The sequence below is a fragment of the Diabrotica undecimpunctata genome, chromosome 8 (genome assembly GCF_040954645.1).
Source record: "Diabrotica undecimpunctata isolate CICGRU chromosome 8, icDiaUnde3, whole genome shotgun sequence".
NCBI classification, from domain to species: domain Eukaryota; kingdom Metazoa; phylum Arthropoda; class Insecta; order Coleoptera; family Chrysomelidae; genus Diabrotica; species Diabrotica undecimpunctata.
Genome location: NC_092810.1, coordinates 25,889,292 through 25,911,488, shown reverse-complemented (window position 1 = coordinate 25,911,488; position 22,197 = coordinate 25,889,292). Strand labels below are relative to the sequence as shown.

General features: G+C 32.7%; 1 protein-coding gene across 1 annotated transcript in view; it reads right to left on the bottom strand.

Moving 5' to 3' along the window:
• Positions 1-18,221, bottom strand: part of opa (Zic family member odd paired) — a 110,884-nt gene extending 92,663 nt beyond the window's left edge. Inside the window, exon 1 of the mRNA XM_072539906.1 lies at positions 17,292-18,221. Coding sequence (XP_072396007.1) covers positions 17,292-18,099 — 808 coding nt within the window. The 5' untranslated portion in view covers positions 18,100-18,221. The remainder of the gene's footprint in view (positions 1-17,291) is intronic.
• Between the last annotated feature and the right edge of the window lie 3,976 nt (positions 18,222-22,197).

The following is a 22,197-nucleotide window of genomic DNA, read 5'->3' as shown; positions in this document are numbered from 1 at the left end:
ATATTCCTAAATGGACATTTTTCAATGAAACGACTTATGTTAGAAAGCAGAAAAATAATATTTATAGTTTATAATTAATCAAATATCTAAATCTAAACATATACATACCTATATACAATTTATTATTTTTTTATTGGGAATTATATATATATATATATATATATATATATATATATATATATATATATATATATACAATTATATATACAATTTATTATTTTTTTATTGGGAATAAGCCATAATTTTACTTTAAAATAAATTTATTTGACATTTCGATTTTCACTTCAGAAATCGTTCTCAAAATACAAAGTAATAATATATTATACAAATTTTATTTTTGTTAGTTGGTAAAAATTCTTCTAATAATTTTCCTTTATTTGACACATTCATATTAACCACGGGAGAGGATTTTCCGTATCCATATTTCTTTTATTTTTTTTCTTTTATAACGAAGATTATAATGCCATGTTGGCAATGATATAGTTCCAGGAGTAAAACAGCGATATAACGAAAATATCAGAAATGAAAACGGAGACCTTCTGACGAACCTCTGCAACATAAACGAGATACGTATTATTAATACAGTTTTCCCTCACAAAGAACAATAAAAATACACTTTTGAAAACAGTAGAAGACAAAGATCTATGATAGACTATATTCTGTCGAATAGAGAGTTACAGCCCTCTCAAATCTTGGATGTAAGAGCATTAACATCAGCAGATGTTATAGGAAGCGATCTTAAATTGCTATTGTACAAAATTCGAATAAAAACACATATATGTGATAACAACAAAAACAACACCAGAATATACCTATCTATTTCAGAATACCGATTCCAAAAAAGAATAACCGAAAAAAGCAGAAATACCTAGATATATATCACAGAAAGTGATGTGAGTCGAAGAAAGCTGGGCAAAAATTAAGTCTAATATCTAAGCCTTGGCCAAGGAAGTTCTTGGTGAAAGAAATATAAATAAAAATAAATCATTCATAAATCAAGGCGAAGAACTCCATGGTTTTGTACAGAAGTGAAGGAAAAATGTAAAAAAAGAAAAAAAAACTTACCTGAAATACATGTCAACCAAAACACAAGAGGCATACCAAAATTACAAGACAATTAGAAACGAAACACATGCACTTATAAGAAAAATAAAAAATTATCACTGGGAACGCTTTTCGAAAGAAATGGAACATGATTTTTACGGACTGCAAAAGGAAATATGGCGCTTCATAAGAGGTCAAATAACGGAGATAAAGGAACTAATACAACCAAAACAGATACAAAACGATACGTGGATTGACTACCTAAAAGAGCTATATGTAGAGGAAGAACAAACGATGCTAGAACCGGAAACACCAGGAATTACCACAAATGAAGAACTTAATATAAATGTATTGGAAGTTCGGAAAATACTTGAAAACCTAAAGAACAGAAAAGCAGCAGGTAAAGACGGGATACCAAACGAGCTACGAAGCGAACGAGCGAACTAATTCTACTATTCAAAAAAGGAGATAAAAAACAGCCAGAAAACTACAGAGGTATAAACTTGTTAAATAGTACGCTAAAACTTACAACTAAAATTTTACAACTGCTAATAAATCAGAGGATAAGTTTAGCAGATAAACAACAGGGTTTTCGTAGTGGAAGATCGTGTACAGATGCAATATTCGTTATAAAACAAATTACTGAGGAATCACTAGAGTATAATAGACCAGCATTTCTGTGTCTGATTGACCTAAAGAAAGCGTTTGACAGAGTAAGACTCAAAGATGTAATCCATCTTGTGTATAATAGAGAAGTTACCCTAAATATAATAAAAACTATCGATAACATCTACCAAAACAATAAAATGGAAGTCAGAATAGGTGGACAATTTACAGAACCTATAGAAATAGGCAGCGAAATAAGACAAGGGGATTCATTGAGCCCCATGCTTTTCAATTTGATCATGGATGAAATCATCAAAACCGTTAACAAAGGAAGAGGATAAAAACAGACACATTGACACTGAGATGAAGTCAAGAATTTATAAAGCCAATATAAGACCAATAATGACATATAGGTACCGAAACAAGACCCGATACAGCCACAACTACTGGAATAACAAAGGCTACTGGAAACGGCAGAGATGAGGGTACTCAGAAGAATTACAGGAAATACGCTGAGAGGTCGAAAGAGAAGTGAAGACGTATTAGAAAAAAATTTAAAGTACAGTGTATAAATGAATGGACACCAAATAGAAAAAACAATGGAATAACTACATAAGCAGAATGGAGGAGACCCGTGTCGTCAAAATAGCAAGAGATAAGTCACCAATGGGCAGAAGTAGTATCGTATCTGACGACCGCGCAAAAGATGGAGTGACAACCTTTCATAGAGGTATTAATCCGCCAATTAACAAGCAGAATTACTTATAAAGAGGAAGAAGAAACTCATTTTTCAGATTTACAATTAAGATAAGACGTCCCATATCTGAGGGATTGAGCTAGACGAAACCGAAACAATTGACCCAAATAAACTTGGAGTTTGATTGTAGAAGGCAGAAATGGAGACAGACGGGACATATTGCAAGAATGAAGGGTGGTAGAAAGACAAAAAAACTTCTTCAGTAAAGACCAAGAGAAATCAAGCGAAGCTAAGGAACATTCCTTATGTCAATCGACTACTAAATTTATAAATGAATCGGAATTATCCATTATCTACCTCATTCTTTAATAAATTTAAACTGGTCCTTAATCCACGATACTAAAGAAACCATTTTTCATGCCGTAACATCCTTATTCATAAACCCAACCTAGCACCTTGTTTATTTTTCTATTAAGTACGATAATTTCTCAAACCAAAACCAATATTTTACATTTAACCCATCACAAGGTACATAAATCAAAAGTTTTTCAAAATACCTCGTACCCCATAATTACGGGTCTGATAAATGGGTAATTAGCCACGGAGGGTCTAAGGTTAAGACAACGTGATCGATATTTATAAGGGGCCTAATGGACCTGCTACCGAGGAGGCTGGAAAGTGAGCCCCCCAGGGTCTTTACCACGGTGAGATGGGTACACGCCTTATTGCACCAAAGACTAAAATTAAAATTGCTAGCTGTTAGTGGGAAACGCCCATTTGACCATGCTTGTTTAAGGAATTTGATGTGATATAATTGTCCGTCTCAATTATGACGTCCTCCTTGTTTAAAACAAGAATGTACCTATATGTCTCTAACGAGACTAAACTGAGAAGTTTCTTTAAATTTTCTTAATTATTGCACATTAATTATTGTTTTGGATTATTTTCAATTCTCAAATATATTCCAATTCTATAGAATATACAACATAGTTCACAACAAACTTAATTCATCGTATAAATGGATTAAACACATGATAAGAATGTTATACAGACACAAGTGACGTACCTACCTACAAAATCCAATCACAAGATAACCATCTAAGTGCCATACCAGCTAAGTTGTATTCTATTCTGAAGCTTTAGTAAATCGTTGATTTTTATCGCGGGTCTCTGATAAAACTGATTCTATTCTTGAGAATAACTGAATTATGTTATGGTACCTATTTATGTTTTCTAATAGTAGTTACATTATTGTTTAAAAAATTCTAAAATTGGATTTTAGAATTAAATATATAACACAAATAAGTGTTTTTGGCAGACATTTGACAGTCAATGGTCCACTTTAATGTACAGCACTCGAAGTACGAAAGTAAATTGCTCTAGTAACAAAACTATGAAACCAAGTAATTTCTAAATTGAATTAAAAAATCCATTTATTATCTTTTTTACAGTATTAATTTTATTTTTATATATTTATATATTATCCATAGTTTTGGACATAACATTAAAATTGTCCCCTTATCATTGTGAATTCAATCCCATTGAACATATTTGGGTAATACGCAAAATTTACGACGATAATTATACTGGACGTAACGCTTACAGTGGCCAGCAGTTTTGGAAACATGGTAAGAAGCATTGAATACTGCTACTCCTGCAATTTGGGAAAAAGTATGCGGAAAAGTGAAAAGTTAATAGAAGAATGTTGGATGCTTGAAAATCGCATCGAAGCAATTAATCCAGTTATCATTTACAATCCAAATTAAGATACCGACGACAGTGATTACTAGAATGGATCTAATTCTTAATTGCACTGTCTTCTTCTTCTTCTTCTTCGCGCGACTAGGATTACTCCTGTTTGTCTGCCTCTTATTCTGTTTCAGTCGTTTTTGACTGTACATTAGCAGCCTTCCAACGGGTCTTCTGCTATACGGCTTGTTGTTTTTACAGATGTTCGCTAATCTATCTGGTCCCATTCGGTTTACATGTTCGTTCCAGTTTTTTTTTCTTGTTTTTATCCACCTATTAATATTTAGAATTTTGCATTGTTCGCGTATACTTCTGTTGGTTTGTCTGTCTCTTAATGATATAGCCGCTATTGATGTTAATACTTTCATTTCGATATTGTTGATTTGTTGTTTCGTCTTTCTTGTATCGGTCCTTATCTCCACTGCATATGTTGGGATTGGTCTTACTGTTGTCTTGTATACTTTCATTTTGCTTTCCATGGTCAGATATTTGTTTCTCCATATGGTTTCTCGGAGGCAACCACTTACTCTTGTCGCTTTTGATGCTTGCCTTGTGATCTCTGTTCTTATATCCCTGTCACTAGTGATCTCTACTCCTAGGTAATTGAATTTCATTACTTGTTCTACAATTTTGCCGTCTATTTTTAGTTTGCATCTACGCGGCTCTTTACTGATCACTATACATTTAGTTTTTTCTACTGATATTCTCATATTAAGTTTGTTTGCTGTGATATTGAAGCTGTGGAGCTGTCTTTGTAGGTTCTCTTCGTTATCACCAATTAGTACTTTATTATACTACTATTACTACTATTAGCACTGTAAGGTAATATATTTTCATTTTCTCATTAAGAAAAATTTTGAGTGATATCGATGAGTTTCTAGCAAACGACAATGGGATTGTAGTAATTAATCAAGAACGTATTCAAACCCGAAGACTAATAACTCCAAACGAACGATTGATTATTTCCAACGTATGTCCAAGTATTCCGCACAGCATTATACAAGAACAACTGGAAAACTTAGGTATACATCTAATAACTCCAATTGACTTTTCCAGTACAGGGACTTCAAATCCAGCATTCAAGCATATCTTGAGTTTACGACGATACACTTTTATAGCGCCAACTAACTTAGATAAATTACTCGATTCTAGGTTAAGTAACCATGAGGATAACAACTATTGAATTTTCTTTTCCATCGAAAAGCAATCTTGCTACTTATGCAAGCAGCAAGGACATTTTCCATCTAAGTGTCCCAAAAAAAAAATCAGACTCCTTCAAACAACACCCAAAATACTGTTAATCTAAACTCCCTACAGGAAGTACACCAAGCAGCTCCCCTTTCTACGATTTCTTCTACAAAATCCTCTCCTACTAAGACTGAAACTACAGTACAACATATCAGCTCCTTTGTCGATAAATTCCTCTACACAATCCTCTGTTACTGAGGCTGAAACGTCTAGAAAAATCATTACTTCTCAACCAAATAAGCATACTCCGATAAACTGTGACATACCCAATGAGACTCAAATGGATACCTTCTTTAAGATGCATCCTCATCCCAGCACCCCAAACGAAACGTATCTGAAATAATATCCCCGCCAATAAAAGATGACGAAAATGGCTTCGTTGAACCGAGGCCACGAAGCAAAAAACCAAAAACTCAACAAGAAAACAACAGAAACCTAGTAGAAGATCTTACCAAATGCACCAGTCAATTCTTCAAAGAAAACTCCAACAATGGATACTTAACAGGAAGAACTTATTGACTTCTTTGAATATGCGCATGGTTCTTCAGATCCTCTCAGTGTAAAGAAAATACATCCTATGTTAAGTCCAAGATATCTTAAATCCCGTTGTTCTGGAATTAAAAACAAAATTACAAAACAAATTTTAAGTAATATTTCTACCGATGATCCTAGCGATTCCTCTCCGGAGACTTATTAATTAAACTATTTTCTATTCTATTATTCAATGGAACCTAAATGGGTACCATACCCATTTAGAAGATCTTAAAATTCTTATAAATAAATTTCATCGATCCATCCTAAGTTTGCAAGAAAAACATTTCAAAGGAAATTCGTGTCACCATCTTAGAAACTATATACCATATTTTAAGAATAGAACGATTGGATGCCATGCTAGTGAAGGTCAAGTTATCATCTCCAGACTATGATTAGGACACACCAAGATCACACATGATTTCTTACTACAGAAGCAACCCAAACCTTTGTATTACGCGTGTGATATTGATCTAACAGGACATCACTTATTAATGGAGTGCCCGTTGTACGCATTTGAAAGACAACATGAACAGTTACCTACAACAATAAAAGACATTCTAAGTGAACATAGTGACTACAATCGTACTATACTTTTTTAGTTTCCTCAGGACTAATCAACCAAATCTAATTGTATTCTTTGTTTTTTTATATTTATGTTATCTGTAAAATCGACCATTGCTAATAACCGTTGTGGTTGAAGCAGTTTAAAAAAATGGAGTGTTATTGTTATTATTTTAAATTAAATACTTAGCACTACTTTTTGTAAATAAAAAAAATTAATATAACGATTTTGGTTATTTCTTACACATTTTAAAGTGAGTTTGTGTGATCTTTAAATAAAACACGCACATTGTCCTGTTAAACTAAATATTTATTGGTGTCTTGCATAATCGTTTAAGCAGTCATTCAGTCCAGTTTCTTTAATTGTACATATTTCAAGACTTAAAAAAATATACGACCCATAAATCAGGTCGGTTTTGTCATCCTAGAACAATTTTTTAATTCGTTCTTCGAAACCGACCATAGGTTGACTACCTTCCCAAAATAATACCCATCTGAGAAAACGAAAAATCCTTCTCAAATTGATTTTTAACCATTTGACCTAAGTTCGAGGGCGTTCCTATAATCCCCAGGCAAACAAATTCCACAATAGTCGTAAGTTTTGTACTTGACAATAATCTTTTGGTTCCTAGAACGGGGCCTATTGTGTTTGCTTCTGGGAATTTTACAGTTGTGTCTATTATACTTGACATAGACAAACTTTCTAATGACTGAACGTAATACCTGTTGTTCAAAAAGTATTTATTTACCCACAAATTAAAACGGGTAAAAAACTACTTTAGGTATAATTTAACTGAAATTCTAATATGGATATTTTTAACAATAAAATAAATAGTTTATAATTCGTATTTGTAACAAAACGATATATTCACTTATTTCTTGTCGATTTTCATTCACTTCGTTATTGTTGTTTGAATTTTGTTTGTATTCTTTATGTATCTGTATTCTGTATGATGGTATCGTTGTATAAAGACGAAGGGTACATTCAGGACTGTAAAAACTATAGAAGGATACAGTTAATGTCGCACACAGCGAAAATTTGTGAGTGAACTGTATAGCAAAGGTTTATAAGAGGGACATCGATAGGAAAAGAACAGTTTGGGTTTGTGCCAGGAAGGAGGACAACGGATACTTTGTTTGCATTGAGACAGATGATAGAGAAATACAGTGAGAAGAAAAGAGAGCTATATTTAATATTTATCGATCTTGAGAACACGTGCGACACAGTTTCTGGACAAGAGCTATGGAGATGTATGAGGGAGCGTACACCACAGTAAGGACTGCTGTAGGATTGACCGAAAATTTTCCAGTGACGGTTGGTTTGCATCAAGACTCTTCACTAAGTCCTTACCCGTTTAATCTTGTTGTTAAGGCTTCACGGCAGGAAGATCATGCATAGACCACATATACACACTGGAACAACTGTTGGAAAATAAAAAAGCAAAAAATAGAGATATACATTTGGCATTTGTGGACCTGAGAAAGGCGTATGACTCTGTACCAAGGTCAGAACTATGGGAGGCAATGTACAAATTAAAAATACAGACGGAACTCATAGAAGCTACAAAAGCTCTGTATAAAGAAAATAAAGTGTCCATTAAAATGGGAACAAGAATCATAGGAGACTTCACCACAACAAAAGGGCTCCTGCAGGGTTGTTTCACATCTCCAACCTTATTCAAAATATACTTAGAGAAAGCCTTGACTACATGGAAAAGAGAATGCGAAGGCATGGGAGTACCGGCACGAACGAATACCTATATACGTTAAGCTTTGCAGACGATCAAGTAGTGATTGCACAAGACCAAGACGACCTCAGCTACATGATGAAAAAACTACAAGAAGAATATACCAAGGCTGGCCTAGATATTAACCTCTCGAAAACAGAGTACCTATCTACAAGTGAAGAAGACATAGAAGATCTACATATTGATGACAACGTAACAATCAAAGGAAAGGATAAATTCAAATACTTGGGGTTTATAATCACGAAAAAGGAAACAACAGAGGAAGAAATTACACAAAGATTAGGACAAACAAGAACAGCATTCCGACAACTTAACTCAGTATGGTGAGATAGACACCTAAATATGAAGACAAAAACACAGATTTATAAAACATTAGTGCGAAGTATTATGACATATGGGGCTGAAAATTGGATCATAAACAAGAAAAACAGCAGTAAGATAGTAGCAAAAGAGAAGGAATGCCTGCGAAGATGCTGCAGAGTAACAAGAATGGATAGGAGAAGTAATGACGAAATAAAGCAAAGAACATCAATAGAAACAGACATACTAACATACATACAACAAAAAAGACTTAAAGTGGTATGGACATGTAAGAAGAACTAGTGACAGCAGATGGATAAAGAGAATAACCGAATGGAGCCCCATAGGAGGGATGAAAAGAGAACGACCCCGAAAATCCTGGAGGAACGAAGTAGACGACGCCATGAGTAAGAGAGGCCTAAACGATAGAGAATGAAACAACAGAGAGAGATGGAAATGGTTGAGCGAGGGAAGGCAGTGAATACTGTAGAATCCCTGAATATATATATATATATATATATATATATATATATATATATATATATATATATATATATATTTAAAATTTATTGAATAATGTATATTATTTATATAGATATAATATTAATATTAGTAATTCTTCTTGTAAAGTACAAAAAGGTTGGTTTCAAAATGTATTTTAAAATCATTTATTCAGGGTGTAAAAAATTCTCCAAAAAAAAAAAGTCGTTTCATATTTTAATTTAAATTAACACATTTGGAGTATTAATTTATAATTAATATTAAATATTTATATGAATAATATACAATAATTATTAAAATGTAAATATTTCTTAGGAAATAATAATAAAATTCAATAACTTTTTATGGAAAAAATTAAAATAATAATTTTTCCATTATTTTTCGATTTTTCCGGTAGATGAAAGTAGCCCAGATCTTATTATTTTCTCGATCTACACTGAATTAACAAAAAATGAATGTTCTGCGTGCAGTAGAAGCCCAGATATTACAAAATTTTTCAGCGCGTTCCAAGTTCCATTCTAAAAAATGGGAACTATGAAAGTTTTCCCCTCTGTTTTAAAGTGGCGGTATTTAACGAGTACGATAACTTTAACGGGTTATAACTATAAAAATACCAAAGTTATTTTAAATGTTTACGAGCTAAATAGCCAGCCCCTTTTGAAACGGTTTTTTTTAAATAACAATTTTAGGTTAACTTTAACGAAAGTACTGAATATAGCCGCAAATGTCTACCATGTCTACCTAAAATATTTCGGTTTGGCAGTGTTGGCATGTTTTTATAATGCATATGTTGTACGCTTCAAATATAAAGAGAGAAAGCTTCTAAAACGTACATGTTGATTATATTAGTTTATGAATTCTGCAATTTTTAATTTATATAAAATAATAACGAGTAAATATCTGTCTCTTTCGAGATTAATTGCAAACATCTGCTGCAATCTGGCAACTAGTGGTTTGAGGATTGCCAGATCTATTCGCTAATCTATCAAAGGGCAATTACCAAAATAATTTTCTAATAATTATCTGCAATTAACCTCCAAAGAAACAAATATTTACTCGTTTTTGTTTTATATAAATTGACAACTGCAGAATTCATAACAAATATAATCAAAATGTACTTTTCTAAATCTTTCTCTTTTATATTTGTAGCATATAACAACTTATACATTATAAAAACATGCTAACACTGCCAAACCGAAATATTTTGTCTCATGGTTGACATTTGCGCCTATATTCAGCTCGTACTTTCGTTAAAGTTAACCAAATTTTAACAAAATCTTTTTGATTTTGAATGATTATTTTTCATTTTTTAAAATTGTTAAAAAAACAAAGCAAAATCAGCAGTACATCTTCACGCATTTGTCATCAGCTACCCCTCATAATATACCGTTTTTGTTCACCGTTTTTATTTTTACGTTAAATCAATGATTTTTAGAGAGACTGAACTAATAGCAATTTCTTTGTTTGTCTATGTTGTTTTTACAAGGTAAATTCTCTCTCCTTTCCACCTATAAACATCTAAAGCTACTGTCAAAATAATATAGATGTGATATAAAATAAATAAAAAATCTGGAAGATAATTGAGACAGCAGGGACGAATAAAATATCCAAATCGTTCATTACGATTATTAGCAATATCCCAACGCTTGATCTGAAGTATCCTTAACATTCGAACGAACTCCAGTTGTCGCAACATCAAGGGTTCAATCCAATCGACCCACTTGACTACTCTGGTACGCTACTTCTGTGACTCGTTTCGCACATTGTTCACTTATGTGAATAATTTTGAGGGTGTCCACATGTGTGCGTTCCGCTTTTGTCACACGTTTTCCATGGTGCTCTTGTCAAAATAGTCGTTAGTCCATTGTCGAAAGCTGAAGATACGGAAACGTCGGCTGAAGTGGTCGTTTTCAATCGAAAGTGTTTAATATTTATGACCTTATTGAGAGAATTGTAGCTCTAGGGACGTTTTGGGAATTGTAGATTGTCATAATTATCGAGAATTGATGAAACACTGAAACACTACTCGTCTATGTATATATAGGCATATTTAAAAAGATGAAAAAGTTATACAGAAATTATTAATAGGGCAATTAATAAGATAGGAAATGAATTAAAGTAATGCGAGTACAAATGAAAATACTCTGTATTCCAACAATATTAACTTTTACATTTTGCATCTTCTACTGGACACAAAACGTTCTATAATTTGATTATTTCACAGTGGAAATTTGTATACTTGAGTTAAATATCATGTACTTTAATAAACATGTTTTTAAAGCTTTCTCTTCAACAACCACAATCAGATAACGGTCAAATCTGTACAGTACTATTGTTTAAACGATTAGACAGCTACCTGCTGAAAATGTTACCAAAAACGGTCAACATTTGATGGTTTATATTTCCCCTATAATCCTTCAATAGCATTTACATCTTGTAACGGTACTTCGAAATTTCCAAGTAAATCCAGATGATTTATTTTATGTTTTTCGAACTTTCTAAATCTGAAATTCTGTTTAAAAATGTTTTGGTGAGGAAAAATATACTTCTTTTACAGCAAAGTAGATATTTAGAATATTTTGTTGGTATTTTAGGAATGATAGATATTTGTTATACCTGTATAAAATATTCTTTTTGATATACAAAGAAGTTTCAAGAGAGAACATGTATCCTTGTTTTAGTGTTCATTAGAAATAATACAAACAAATGAGGAATTCATGACATAGGGAATTAAATGGACGTTATCCACTGTTATAAAAAACTTATGAATGCATATTAACAATACCTACTGAATATAATGCTTTGTTACCTAGTACTACTTTTGTTTAATATTCATTTAAATATACTATTTTTAAATATTTTCTGAAAGGTATTTTTTCATTATTTTCAAATGTTCTTCTTCTTCTTTAGGTACCGTCTCCTCTAAGGAGGTTGGTAAGCATCACAGCTATTTTCACTTTTGAGATTGCAGCTCTGAACAAGTCGACGGCACTGCAATTATACCACTTTGTCAGACTGTTGAGCCAGGAGATGCGTCTTCTTCCAATACTTCGTTTTCCCTGTATTTTTCCCTGCATTATGGTTTGTAGCAACACATATTTATCCCCTCTCATAACGTGGCCACGATGTTGTAACTTTCTTATCATAATCGTATTCATGATTTCCATTTCCTTTGTCATCTTTCTGAGGACCTCAACATTTGTTATTCGGTCTACCCAACTTATTTTTAATATTCTTCGGTAGGTCCACATCTCGAATGCTTCAAGTCGATCGCTCACCTCTTTCTTTAAGGTCCAGGCCTCCACCCCATACAGCAGCACCGAAAACACATATGAACGTAATATTCTTATTTTGAGTTGCAAACTAAGGTCTCTACTGCATAATACTTTTCTCGTCTTATTAAATGTTGCTCTAGCTTGTCCAATTCTCATTTTTATTTCTTCTGTATATCCGTTATTTTCATTAATAATTGTACCAAGATATCTGTATTTTTTTACTTTTTCTATTGGAACCCCTCTTATGTTTAAAATGTCTTGTTGTTGTGTTTTGGAAATTCTATAAATTTTGTTTTATTAGCATTAAGCGTTAGTCCGCTTTCCTCACTAGCATTTACTACATTATCTTAAAGTGTCTGTAGATCTTGTATATTCTCTGCAATTAGTATAGTATCATCGGCATATCTGATATTGCTGATGGGTCTGCCGTTGACGTTTATTCCAATTGTTACATTTTTGAGTGATTTTTTAATAATTTCTTCCGAATATAGATTGAACAATAAGGGGGAGAGTATGCAACCTTGCCTTACGCCTCTTTTTATCTCTACTTCCTCCGAAAGTTCTTTGCCTACTCTGACTTTTGCTGTTTGGTTAAAGTATAGATGAGTTATTATTCTTAAGTCTTTTTTGTCAATGTGTTTATCTTTATGCTCTATATGTTTATAATTTCCTCTTTGGTAGATATTTCTTTTGAACCATTGGTTGGATGGTTAGATTTGTAGGTATTCATTTTTTCCGTGTGTTCAATATATTTTTAGAATCTCTCACCTACTTATCAAATTTTTTCATCTATCTTTTTAATATAGTTGTGGAGCTTTCCATAGGAATTGCTTCCTCTTTATTTCTTGGTAACTTGAAGACTGGTTTCTTCACACTATCCCATTCAATATGTTCCACATTCTGTTCCAAGAATAACCTTTTCTTTTTTTTACATATTCTCTTCTTTTTTTTTTAATTCATTTTTAGTGTCCGTATTTTTTATTTTTATATTATTTATTCTAGGGCCGGTTCTTAGAATTTTTTCTTGTAATACTTCTTTAAATTATTCTCATATGCATTCTATATAATTTGTGTTATTCTGGTTTGTTAGCCTCCTTTCTAGATTTTCTCTAAAATATTTCTTGATATATTTGTTTTGCAGTATTACAAAACGCAATAGAATGTAAATAAAAAAGAAAAATGCCTTCCGACGGAAAGATCTGGTAAACTTGAAAATTATTTGTTGTAAACTTAGTCATCTACCATAAACACTATACTATCACGTATTTCCAAATAGAGTATGATGTATAAAATTAAATAACGAAATATCTATTCTTTTGTGTTATTGTACAAATTTTTAATGTAAGTGTATTGTTTTTGAGCAAAGTTTTTAGATGATTTCTAAATTTTGCTTGATCGCACTTTTTTAATTTAAAGTATAAAAATAATTATTAATTCAATAATTTATAAGAATTATAAAAGATTCAAATGACTATTATAATGATAGTCCATATAATAGACGTACCTACATCATATGCATACAATGTTCCCTAATAAATTAACAAAAAGAAAAGATAGTATATGAAAATAGGTACTCATAATTTGTAAACCTGAGAAAATTGCAGTACCTCGGCTGCTGAAAATACCAACTAATATCATAAGGTTGAAATGCGATAGCGAATAGAAAATACCAGATCAAACTCCGTGTTATATGAGCCAATATGAATGGGGAGGTTCTGAACAACTTGAGGTTTGCAGACGACGTAGTTCTTATTGCAGACCGGGTAGATCATGCAGACCAACTTCTTTAAGACATTCAGAGCTCTTGTGCCCGAGTTCACCTTAAAATTAATTGTTGTAAAATACACTCAGGAAGAAAGTTAAAAGGAAGAAACGTCAGTGAATACAAAAAGTTGCATAAGAATATACTACGGGAAATAAAAAGAGCAACAGTAGCATGTTGATAGAGAATGGTACGGAAATTGCAACACTACAATGCAAACATAACGATTTACATATGCACAAAAAGATCAAAAAATGTACAGAAGGCCAAATGTAGACTACAGTTGAAGATAAATAAAAAGATGGAAAGAATACATGCAAGAGTTATTCGAAGATACAGCAAGAAGAGTGACTGAAATAGACAATCCTAGAGCCGAAAAATAACAAAAGAAGAAGTAGCTATGTACATTAAAGATGGTAAATTATCAGGACCTGATGAAGTGTATGTTGAAATTATAAAGCTATTAGAGACACAGCACATCACAGCTCTGACGAAGCTATTCAAGATATGAGACTGGTCACTTACCAAAAATATTCATTTCACTTCCCAAAAAAAGCAAACGCTAGAAAATATAAAGAACATAGAATAATTACTCGTAGTTTGATGAGCCAAGTAATCTTTACTATCATTCACTCGCACATAATATATACCAAATTAGAAAAGCACCTAAGTGAAGTTCAATTTGGGTTCAGAGCAGGACTCGGAACGAGGGAAGCACTTTTTAGTTTGCAAGTTCTAATTCAGAGAGCCAGGGATGTCAACTGCGATGTGTATGCAGGTTTTAATGATTTTCAGAAGGAATTTGACAAAGTATCACATGGGAAACTAATCGATATTCTAAAAATACTAGGACGCGAGATCTTCACAGTCGAAAAAGTAGTTCAACGTGGTTGTATACTGTCACCAACATTATTTAACATCGATACTCTAAAAACATCTTAGAGAATCCTTGGACGAATCAGATGATGTATTGCAGTAAATGGTCAACTTATAAACAAGATATTCAGGTGATATCGGATTGTTACAAATGTGGTCTAAAAGTAAATTAAAAGAAGACAAAACTATTAATCATTTGTAAGAACACCAAAATAAATGACAAAATTATAATAAACAATTATAACACCGTTAGAGACAGTGGAGAAAATATGCTACCTGGATTACAATATTAAGTATACCTGCTAGAAAAACTTAAATTGAAAAAGCCCGAAATGTCTACTGTGTAAGGAAAAGAACGGTTTTGAGAGATACTACTAGAAGCATGGTCAACAGAAAAACCAAAACAACGAGAACCGAACGTATTTTTAACGATATATAAAAAGGTGGACCACAATCCAGAATTCTACACAGTCATTTGCCTTTCAACAACAAACTTTAAGGTTTATAAAAGTCTACTGAAAAGTAGATTAAGGAAAATAAAAGCACACAATGTCGGATTATTGGAGATATGAAAATGCCCCCATCAACTCAAAAGTACTGAAGAAAACCATAAATGTTAATAAAAGACTACACAATTGTGGCATGGGATCTAGTATCAAAACACTATGGAATGTAAGTCCGAAATAAACAACAAGATAAAACAATAGGATATAAAACACTTACACTAGCAATAAAGTTACTGAAAAAAAGTGGTCTAAACTGAAAGAATAGTTAGAAGCAGAAAAGGAATACTAAGGAAACAGATAAAAAGAATACAACTATGAGAAAAATTAAGAGGAATTTTGAAGCATTTGGACAAAGATTGCAAAATATGAAAAAAAGTTTAAAATTTGAAAAAAGATTAGATAAATCTGACACATCTAAAATGTACAAGGATAGAAAATCCTCTTGACAGCAGAGATAAGTTGTTTTTTAAAGAGATTAATTTTTGATAAAAATGATGAAACAATTGAACAATGTGGGACTCACATGATTTTTCTATAAATTAAAACATTTACCACATCAATTATTCATCTTGAATCATATCTTTACAATCAACAATTCCAAGTAAATCATAAATTATCTGATTACCATAAAATATCAACAGGAGTAACACAGGTCAGTGTGTTTGGACCATTCCTTTATCTACTATACATTGGCGATGTTCCTGTAACTGATGATCCAGCAAGACCCACTGAAAAACTTTAAGATCATCTCAGCCTACTACATGATTGGCTCGAGAAATGAAAAAAAAAGCAAAGAATATAGACGCTATATAAGCGTCTATATTTTTTGAAAAAAGTCAACCCAGTTAAGTTAGCACATGTAGGTGCAGTATGAGGTGCTCAGAATAATAACTGGTCCTCCCTGGTATGTCTCAAACCCAATTTTGCATAATTATCTAACAAATTTAATTAAAGTAACTTCGAATATCAATACAAAAAAATATATACAGATTATGCCGAAAATCATCTAGGCAAAAAAAAACTATTCAACCAACCAGTTGAAAAAAGACAACCATTGATGAATGGTATCTTAGTTAAGCCCTTTCTCTTATATCATATTTATTTGTTCAGTAGATTGGAAATTGCAATAAGTAAATAAAAAATAAGAAATAATGGCAAAAATGAATGGGGAAGCAACATAGTAATGAAATTGTTGAAGGAAAATATATAAACCAAACCATAGGAATTAAATATTCAATATAAATCTACAGATAGAATTCATTAAAAAAAAGATTACATAAACTATAATTTCGGACGAAAGAATTATCAATGCCGCGTTGGAAACGAAAATATGTAAGTATATGAACAAATGTCACCAGAAAAAGAAAGCGCTGAATGAATAGTATTAAAAGAGGCACATATTAGAAACTATAAAAACATTAATGCAGTGAAACAATAGTGTATTTGAGTTTATTACAGAAATGATTGAAATATGAGTTCCAGCTGACAGGTTTAAGTAGACATTTTTATTTATGATAAGAAGGTAACACGATATTGTTGCGATTATGAATCATAAATTTATGAAGATCCATCCACCCATTTTTTTGCACTGGAGTTATCGATGTCAAAATTTATCAAATTAGAATTTAAATAACAAAAGTTGTAAATCAAAGGCACTTGCATGTACAAAAAACAAAAATGTCTGTGTCCTCAAATACTTTCGGACCAAAAAATTAAACGTTGATTATAAAAATAATCATTTTGTAAAGTACAAACAACTTTATACACCAACGTACCTAGTCATTAAATGTATTGTTATAATTACCAAATAAAAATAAATAAACAACTTTTTCGTGCAGGTCTTGTAAAAAATTAAGTTAAAAAGTGAACGAAAGAAAAACATACCTGTATGCGTTCTTTTATGTATTTTGAGATTCTCACTCCTGGCAAAAACCTTCCCGCAACCTGGAAACGGACACGGGAAGGGCTTCTCTCCAGTATGCACCCGAATGTGGTTCACCAGCTTGTACTTAGCTTTGAAGGGCCTGCCATTTCGCGAACAGTTCTGCCAAAAGCAAGCGTGTGTCGTGCACTCAGGTCCTCCCACATGTTCGACAGTCAAATGTGACACTATTTCATGCATACTAGTAAAATGTTTACCACACGATTTTCTAGGAGGCGGTTGATCGGGATCTATCCACAAGCATTGCATTTCTTGTTTGATAGGTTGTCGCATGTACCTGAAAAAGGCTCCATGGACGTTCGAAGGGTGATGGGGCATTCCCATGTGGGGATTAAGGTACTGGTGATGATTCGGCTGGGTATGGTAGGCAGCGTGGTGATCCGTTCGCGAATACAGCATTTGGTGGTGAGGTGTTAGATGAGGATTGTGGTGAGGGGGCATCTCAGTGTGATGATGAAACAATACGGGATCACTAGGTGCTGTTTGAGCCGTAGGAAAATCATGGTGATCTCTCCGTAATAAAAAGTCTCTAGCAGCGTAACCAGCATGAGGATTAAGATGCCCCATGTGTCCGTAATTACTTTGGAAGTGGTTCTGGTGACCGGGTCCCACTTCTGGCGCTGTCATTGCCGCTGCGGGATTCTGGTGAGGCGATGGAATGCTTCCAGCTCCTCCGTTGTGGCCTGGAGACATCTTTAAACCATAAGTAGCCAAATGGTGATGGCCAGTGTCCATAAACGCGTTAATCATTTCGATTTAGCACTAACTTGTCACTCGGGGTACATTTCTATACGCGAAACGCGATTTCTTTGTGAATATTTTGGATAAAAAGTTCGAAAATGGCTCTCACTGGGGTGACTGTTACACGCGGAGTTCACAGCTTGACTGATCACACATAGTGAGCCATTCTTGAGTTTCGGCAAGAAGGAGGGGCGCGCATTCGTTCCATTGGCGCAACAGCGATAGCCCGCTATTGGATGATTAGGTTGTTTCGTGCGTCGTTGGTCGACGTGAGGCCAATCATTGCAGGAGGTGTACCGTAGCAACATGTACTTGTTGATTTTTAGACATGTATTGGGAATGTTGGCGGGTTTTGAGATGATTTGGTATCTTGAGATATGTTTAAATTTTTGAAATTATACACATATTGTCAACTTAATTAAAGACTAAACTTTTATGAATAATCTAAAATTCAAGCTACCCACTTAAATTTTTTATTGATACCTAAAAATTAATTTTATATGCCTTAGATAGTTTAAAATTTTATCTATTTAGGGTATAATAAGAGATTATCTTTTTTAACTTAGTAGGTAACTGTAAATATATAGGCACAGCAAAGTGTCCTATGACATTTTCTTGACAATTATTAATGTTTAATAATTTTAAAACAAATTATTTGTACACTTAAATAAATAAATCAATTTAAAAATATTGTTGGAAGCTCACTGGGATGTGTTGCTTCAGTTTTCGGTTTTGTTATGAACTTGTGAAGTTCTTTTCTAGGCTGATTTTTACCCGTGTCATATTTTTGTGCCATTTGCCACCTGTTTTAGTTTGGTTATAAAGATGGATGCAGTAAGAACTTTAGATACATTTACGACACAAAGTGGGTATGATAATGTGAGTCTTGACATTTTATTGGAAAACTTAATCAAATAGTAAATGTAAAAACAATAATAAACTAATAGGTCCTTCCCTTCTCTTGCGGTGCTTATCAGTTCCGGATATTGGGAGATCGTCATGAAAATTTGGGTTTGTCTACAACTGCTCAAAACAGGCCTGCGGTTGACCTTTTATGAAGCCACGAAATATGTCGTCCTTTTTCTTTCACTTTTCCTTCATAACCAATTCACTAATGGTTATATATGATACGACAAAAACTAATGTTTGTATTTTGAGAACGATTTCTGACTCTTTAAGTTGTTTGTAATGGACTTGGACTTGATGATATGCGAATAGTATTTAATGTGATATTTTTCTAGATGGTATTTATACTAAATATAGTTTAAAATGTTTCTAAATTTATAAACGTATGTTATTTATATCTAATTATTATAAGAAAAACGGCAACTATCTTTTAAACTTAGAGTATACTTGTTCGGAAGCATTTTCATTTTGTTTTCATCACAATAAAAGAACTTTAGTAAATTTATGTTGTGTTTTAGTTACTCGAATCATTGCCGTAGCCTGTAGACTTTGCTTTTGGTATTCTTACTTTTATGCTGTATTGATACAGTTGATTTTGTTCTTTCTGGTTGTAGATCATGACAAGTTAACTGCAAAATTATGCTAGAATGTAACATAACAGATTGAATTTGTTGATTATCTCACAGAAATCCAGTATTTTTTAGTAAATTTTATTTATTGATTACAAATGGGAGAAACTCACTGTCAAAATTAAACAAGAATCCAGCATTAAAGAAATTGCAAGAACACACTTATTTATACACAGTATCATTTTGTATTTTAGTGCTTCAAATAGAACCTTAAAATATTGATACAAAAGTTAAAAAAAAACTATCTAATGAGGTAACTGATTACCATGCATGAGAAGTAGAACCCCACCTATATTTGAACCATAATTTATTCTGTGATCTAAGGAATCTTCAGTTTTTAAATCTCTGGCGGTTATTGCATCTTCGACATCTTCTCTCCATGACTGTCTTGGTCTACCTCGTTTTCTTCTAGTGGACGGAGTCCATTTTTCTATCTTTATTAGCCATCTATTTCAGACATTCTCATTTCATAATTCTCCGCTGTAATCTTCAGTTATCGATTTACTTTGCTTGATTAAATTACTTCTCTAATCATCGCTTGTGTAGATTTCGTTAACTTGGTTTTTAAATTCATTCCTCAGTTCCTCTGGATCTTCTAGTTGTTCTATGATGTTCTTGATTTTATTGATAAATTCTTTTTTACTGTTATCTTTTCTGTTTATATCGTCAAATTTAAGTACATTGGTTTTTTGTTTTTTTTGTCGCTAGATTTTTTTTAACCTTAGTTTAATATCTATTACATGGGATTGGCAATCAGCTACAATATCTGCTTCTGGAAATGTAGTGACTTTTTTGACGGTATTTTTGATTTCTTGAAGATCCTGGGTGGCTGCATCATCAAATAGGACTGGCTTTCCAAGTACATAGTCATCCATTGGGTAGTTTATACCAGGTGTTTATAATGATCATATCGTTTTCTTTACATAATTCAAATAATTTCTATCCTCGATAGTTAATTGTCCAAGACGACTAGGACCTACAGTTTAACCTAGTCGATCTTCCCCAATGTTTGCATTGTTTAATATTTGCATAATAATTAAGCTCAACAAAACGCGCCAAAATAGATACGAACAAATAAAAACAGATACTACTGCCACATACAACATCCAATCGATGGCTAAAGATGAAAAGGTCTACGAATTAGAAGAAGAACTATACAAGATAAAGTGGGACATTGTAGGACTGTCAGAAGTGAAAAGAAGAGGCGAACAATGCATGCATCTAAACTCTGGAAATCGCCTATACTATACAGGGAAAATAGACGAAACATATGGTGGAGTAGGATTTTTTGTCAAAAAGTATCTCACACCATACATTTCTACATATAAAAGCGTTTCTGATAGAGTAGCTTATATTATAATAGACCTAGATAATAAAACCAAGATCAAGGTTATACAAGAGTATGCTCCCACAACACATCAGGAAGAGGGAGTTGAAATGATCTACGAAGATTTGATAACAGCATTAGAAGAAAATGATACAAAGTATACCATCATTATTGGAGATTTAAACGCAAAATTAGGTAAAAAAGAAGAAAATACTGAAACTAAAATAGGGATGCATAGTTATGGCACACGAAACGAAAGAGGAGAAAAATTATATAACTTTTTAGAACAACACAATTTATATGCCATGAACACACACTACAAGAAACCAGCAAACCGAAAATGGACGTGGATATCTCCCGATAAAAAGACGAAAAATGAGATCGATTACTTTTTGTGTGGGAACAAAGACATTTTTGAAGATATAACTGCTCTTAATCGATTCATAACTGTCAGCGATCATCTCCTTTTAAGAGTAAGGATTCTTGTTAAACAGACGAAAACCAGTAGAAACAGGCCACATAATTATTGTATCTAATCAAATAGATCTAACTAAAATACGACAGATGAGTAGAAAAGGGAGATGAGTACAGAGCAGTCTTAAGAAAAGAATTTGTAGAACATTATCAACAAGAATATTCCGACATGAACACAATTAATAAAAAAATGCAACGAAAGCTCTTGAAAGCAGGACTGATTGTTAAAAAGAACACGACAAATAAAAAAGACAGAATAAGTGATGGAACAAAATTTATTGAAAAGAAACGCACATTTCTAAGCGAAGGAAAGCGAAACACCGATGGTTCAAAGAATTAAATAAACGAATAAAGAAGGGGGTCAAGGAAGGTTTAGGGATCTACAATGAAAACAAGGTAGAAAAAATAATAGAAAAGAACTGAGGCCTGAAATGCTTAAGATCAAACTTAGGAAAGCCTATAATAATATCATTGAAGGATAAAGATGTAAAAGAAATAAGAGAAAATAACGAAATCCTAAAAGTTACTCAAACATTTTACCGTGATTTATATTCCTCAAACAAGAACCCAGATAACACTGCAAAGGAAGATTTTAAGAGAAAGATAACGAATGTCAACTTAGAAATACTCCCTAACATAGAATCCTTTGAAATAAAACAAGTTTTGGCACAACTAAAGAACAATAAGTCTCCGGGCCCAGATGGAATACTTGTAGAATTGTTGAAGGAGGGGAGTGAAAATATTCTCGAAGAATTGAAAAATTTTTTCAAC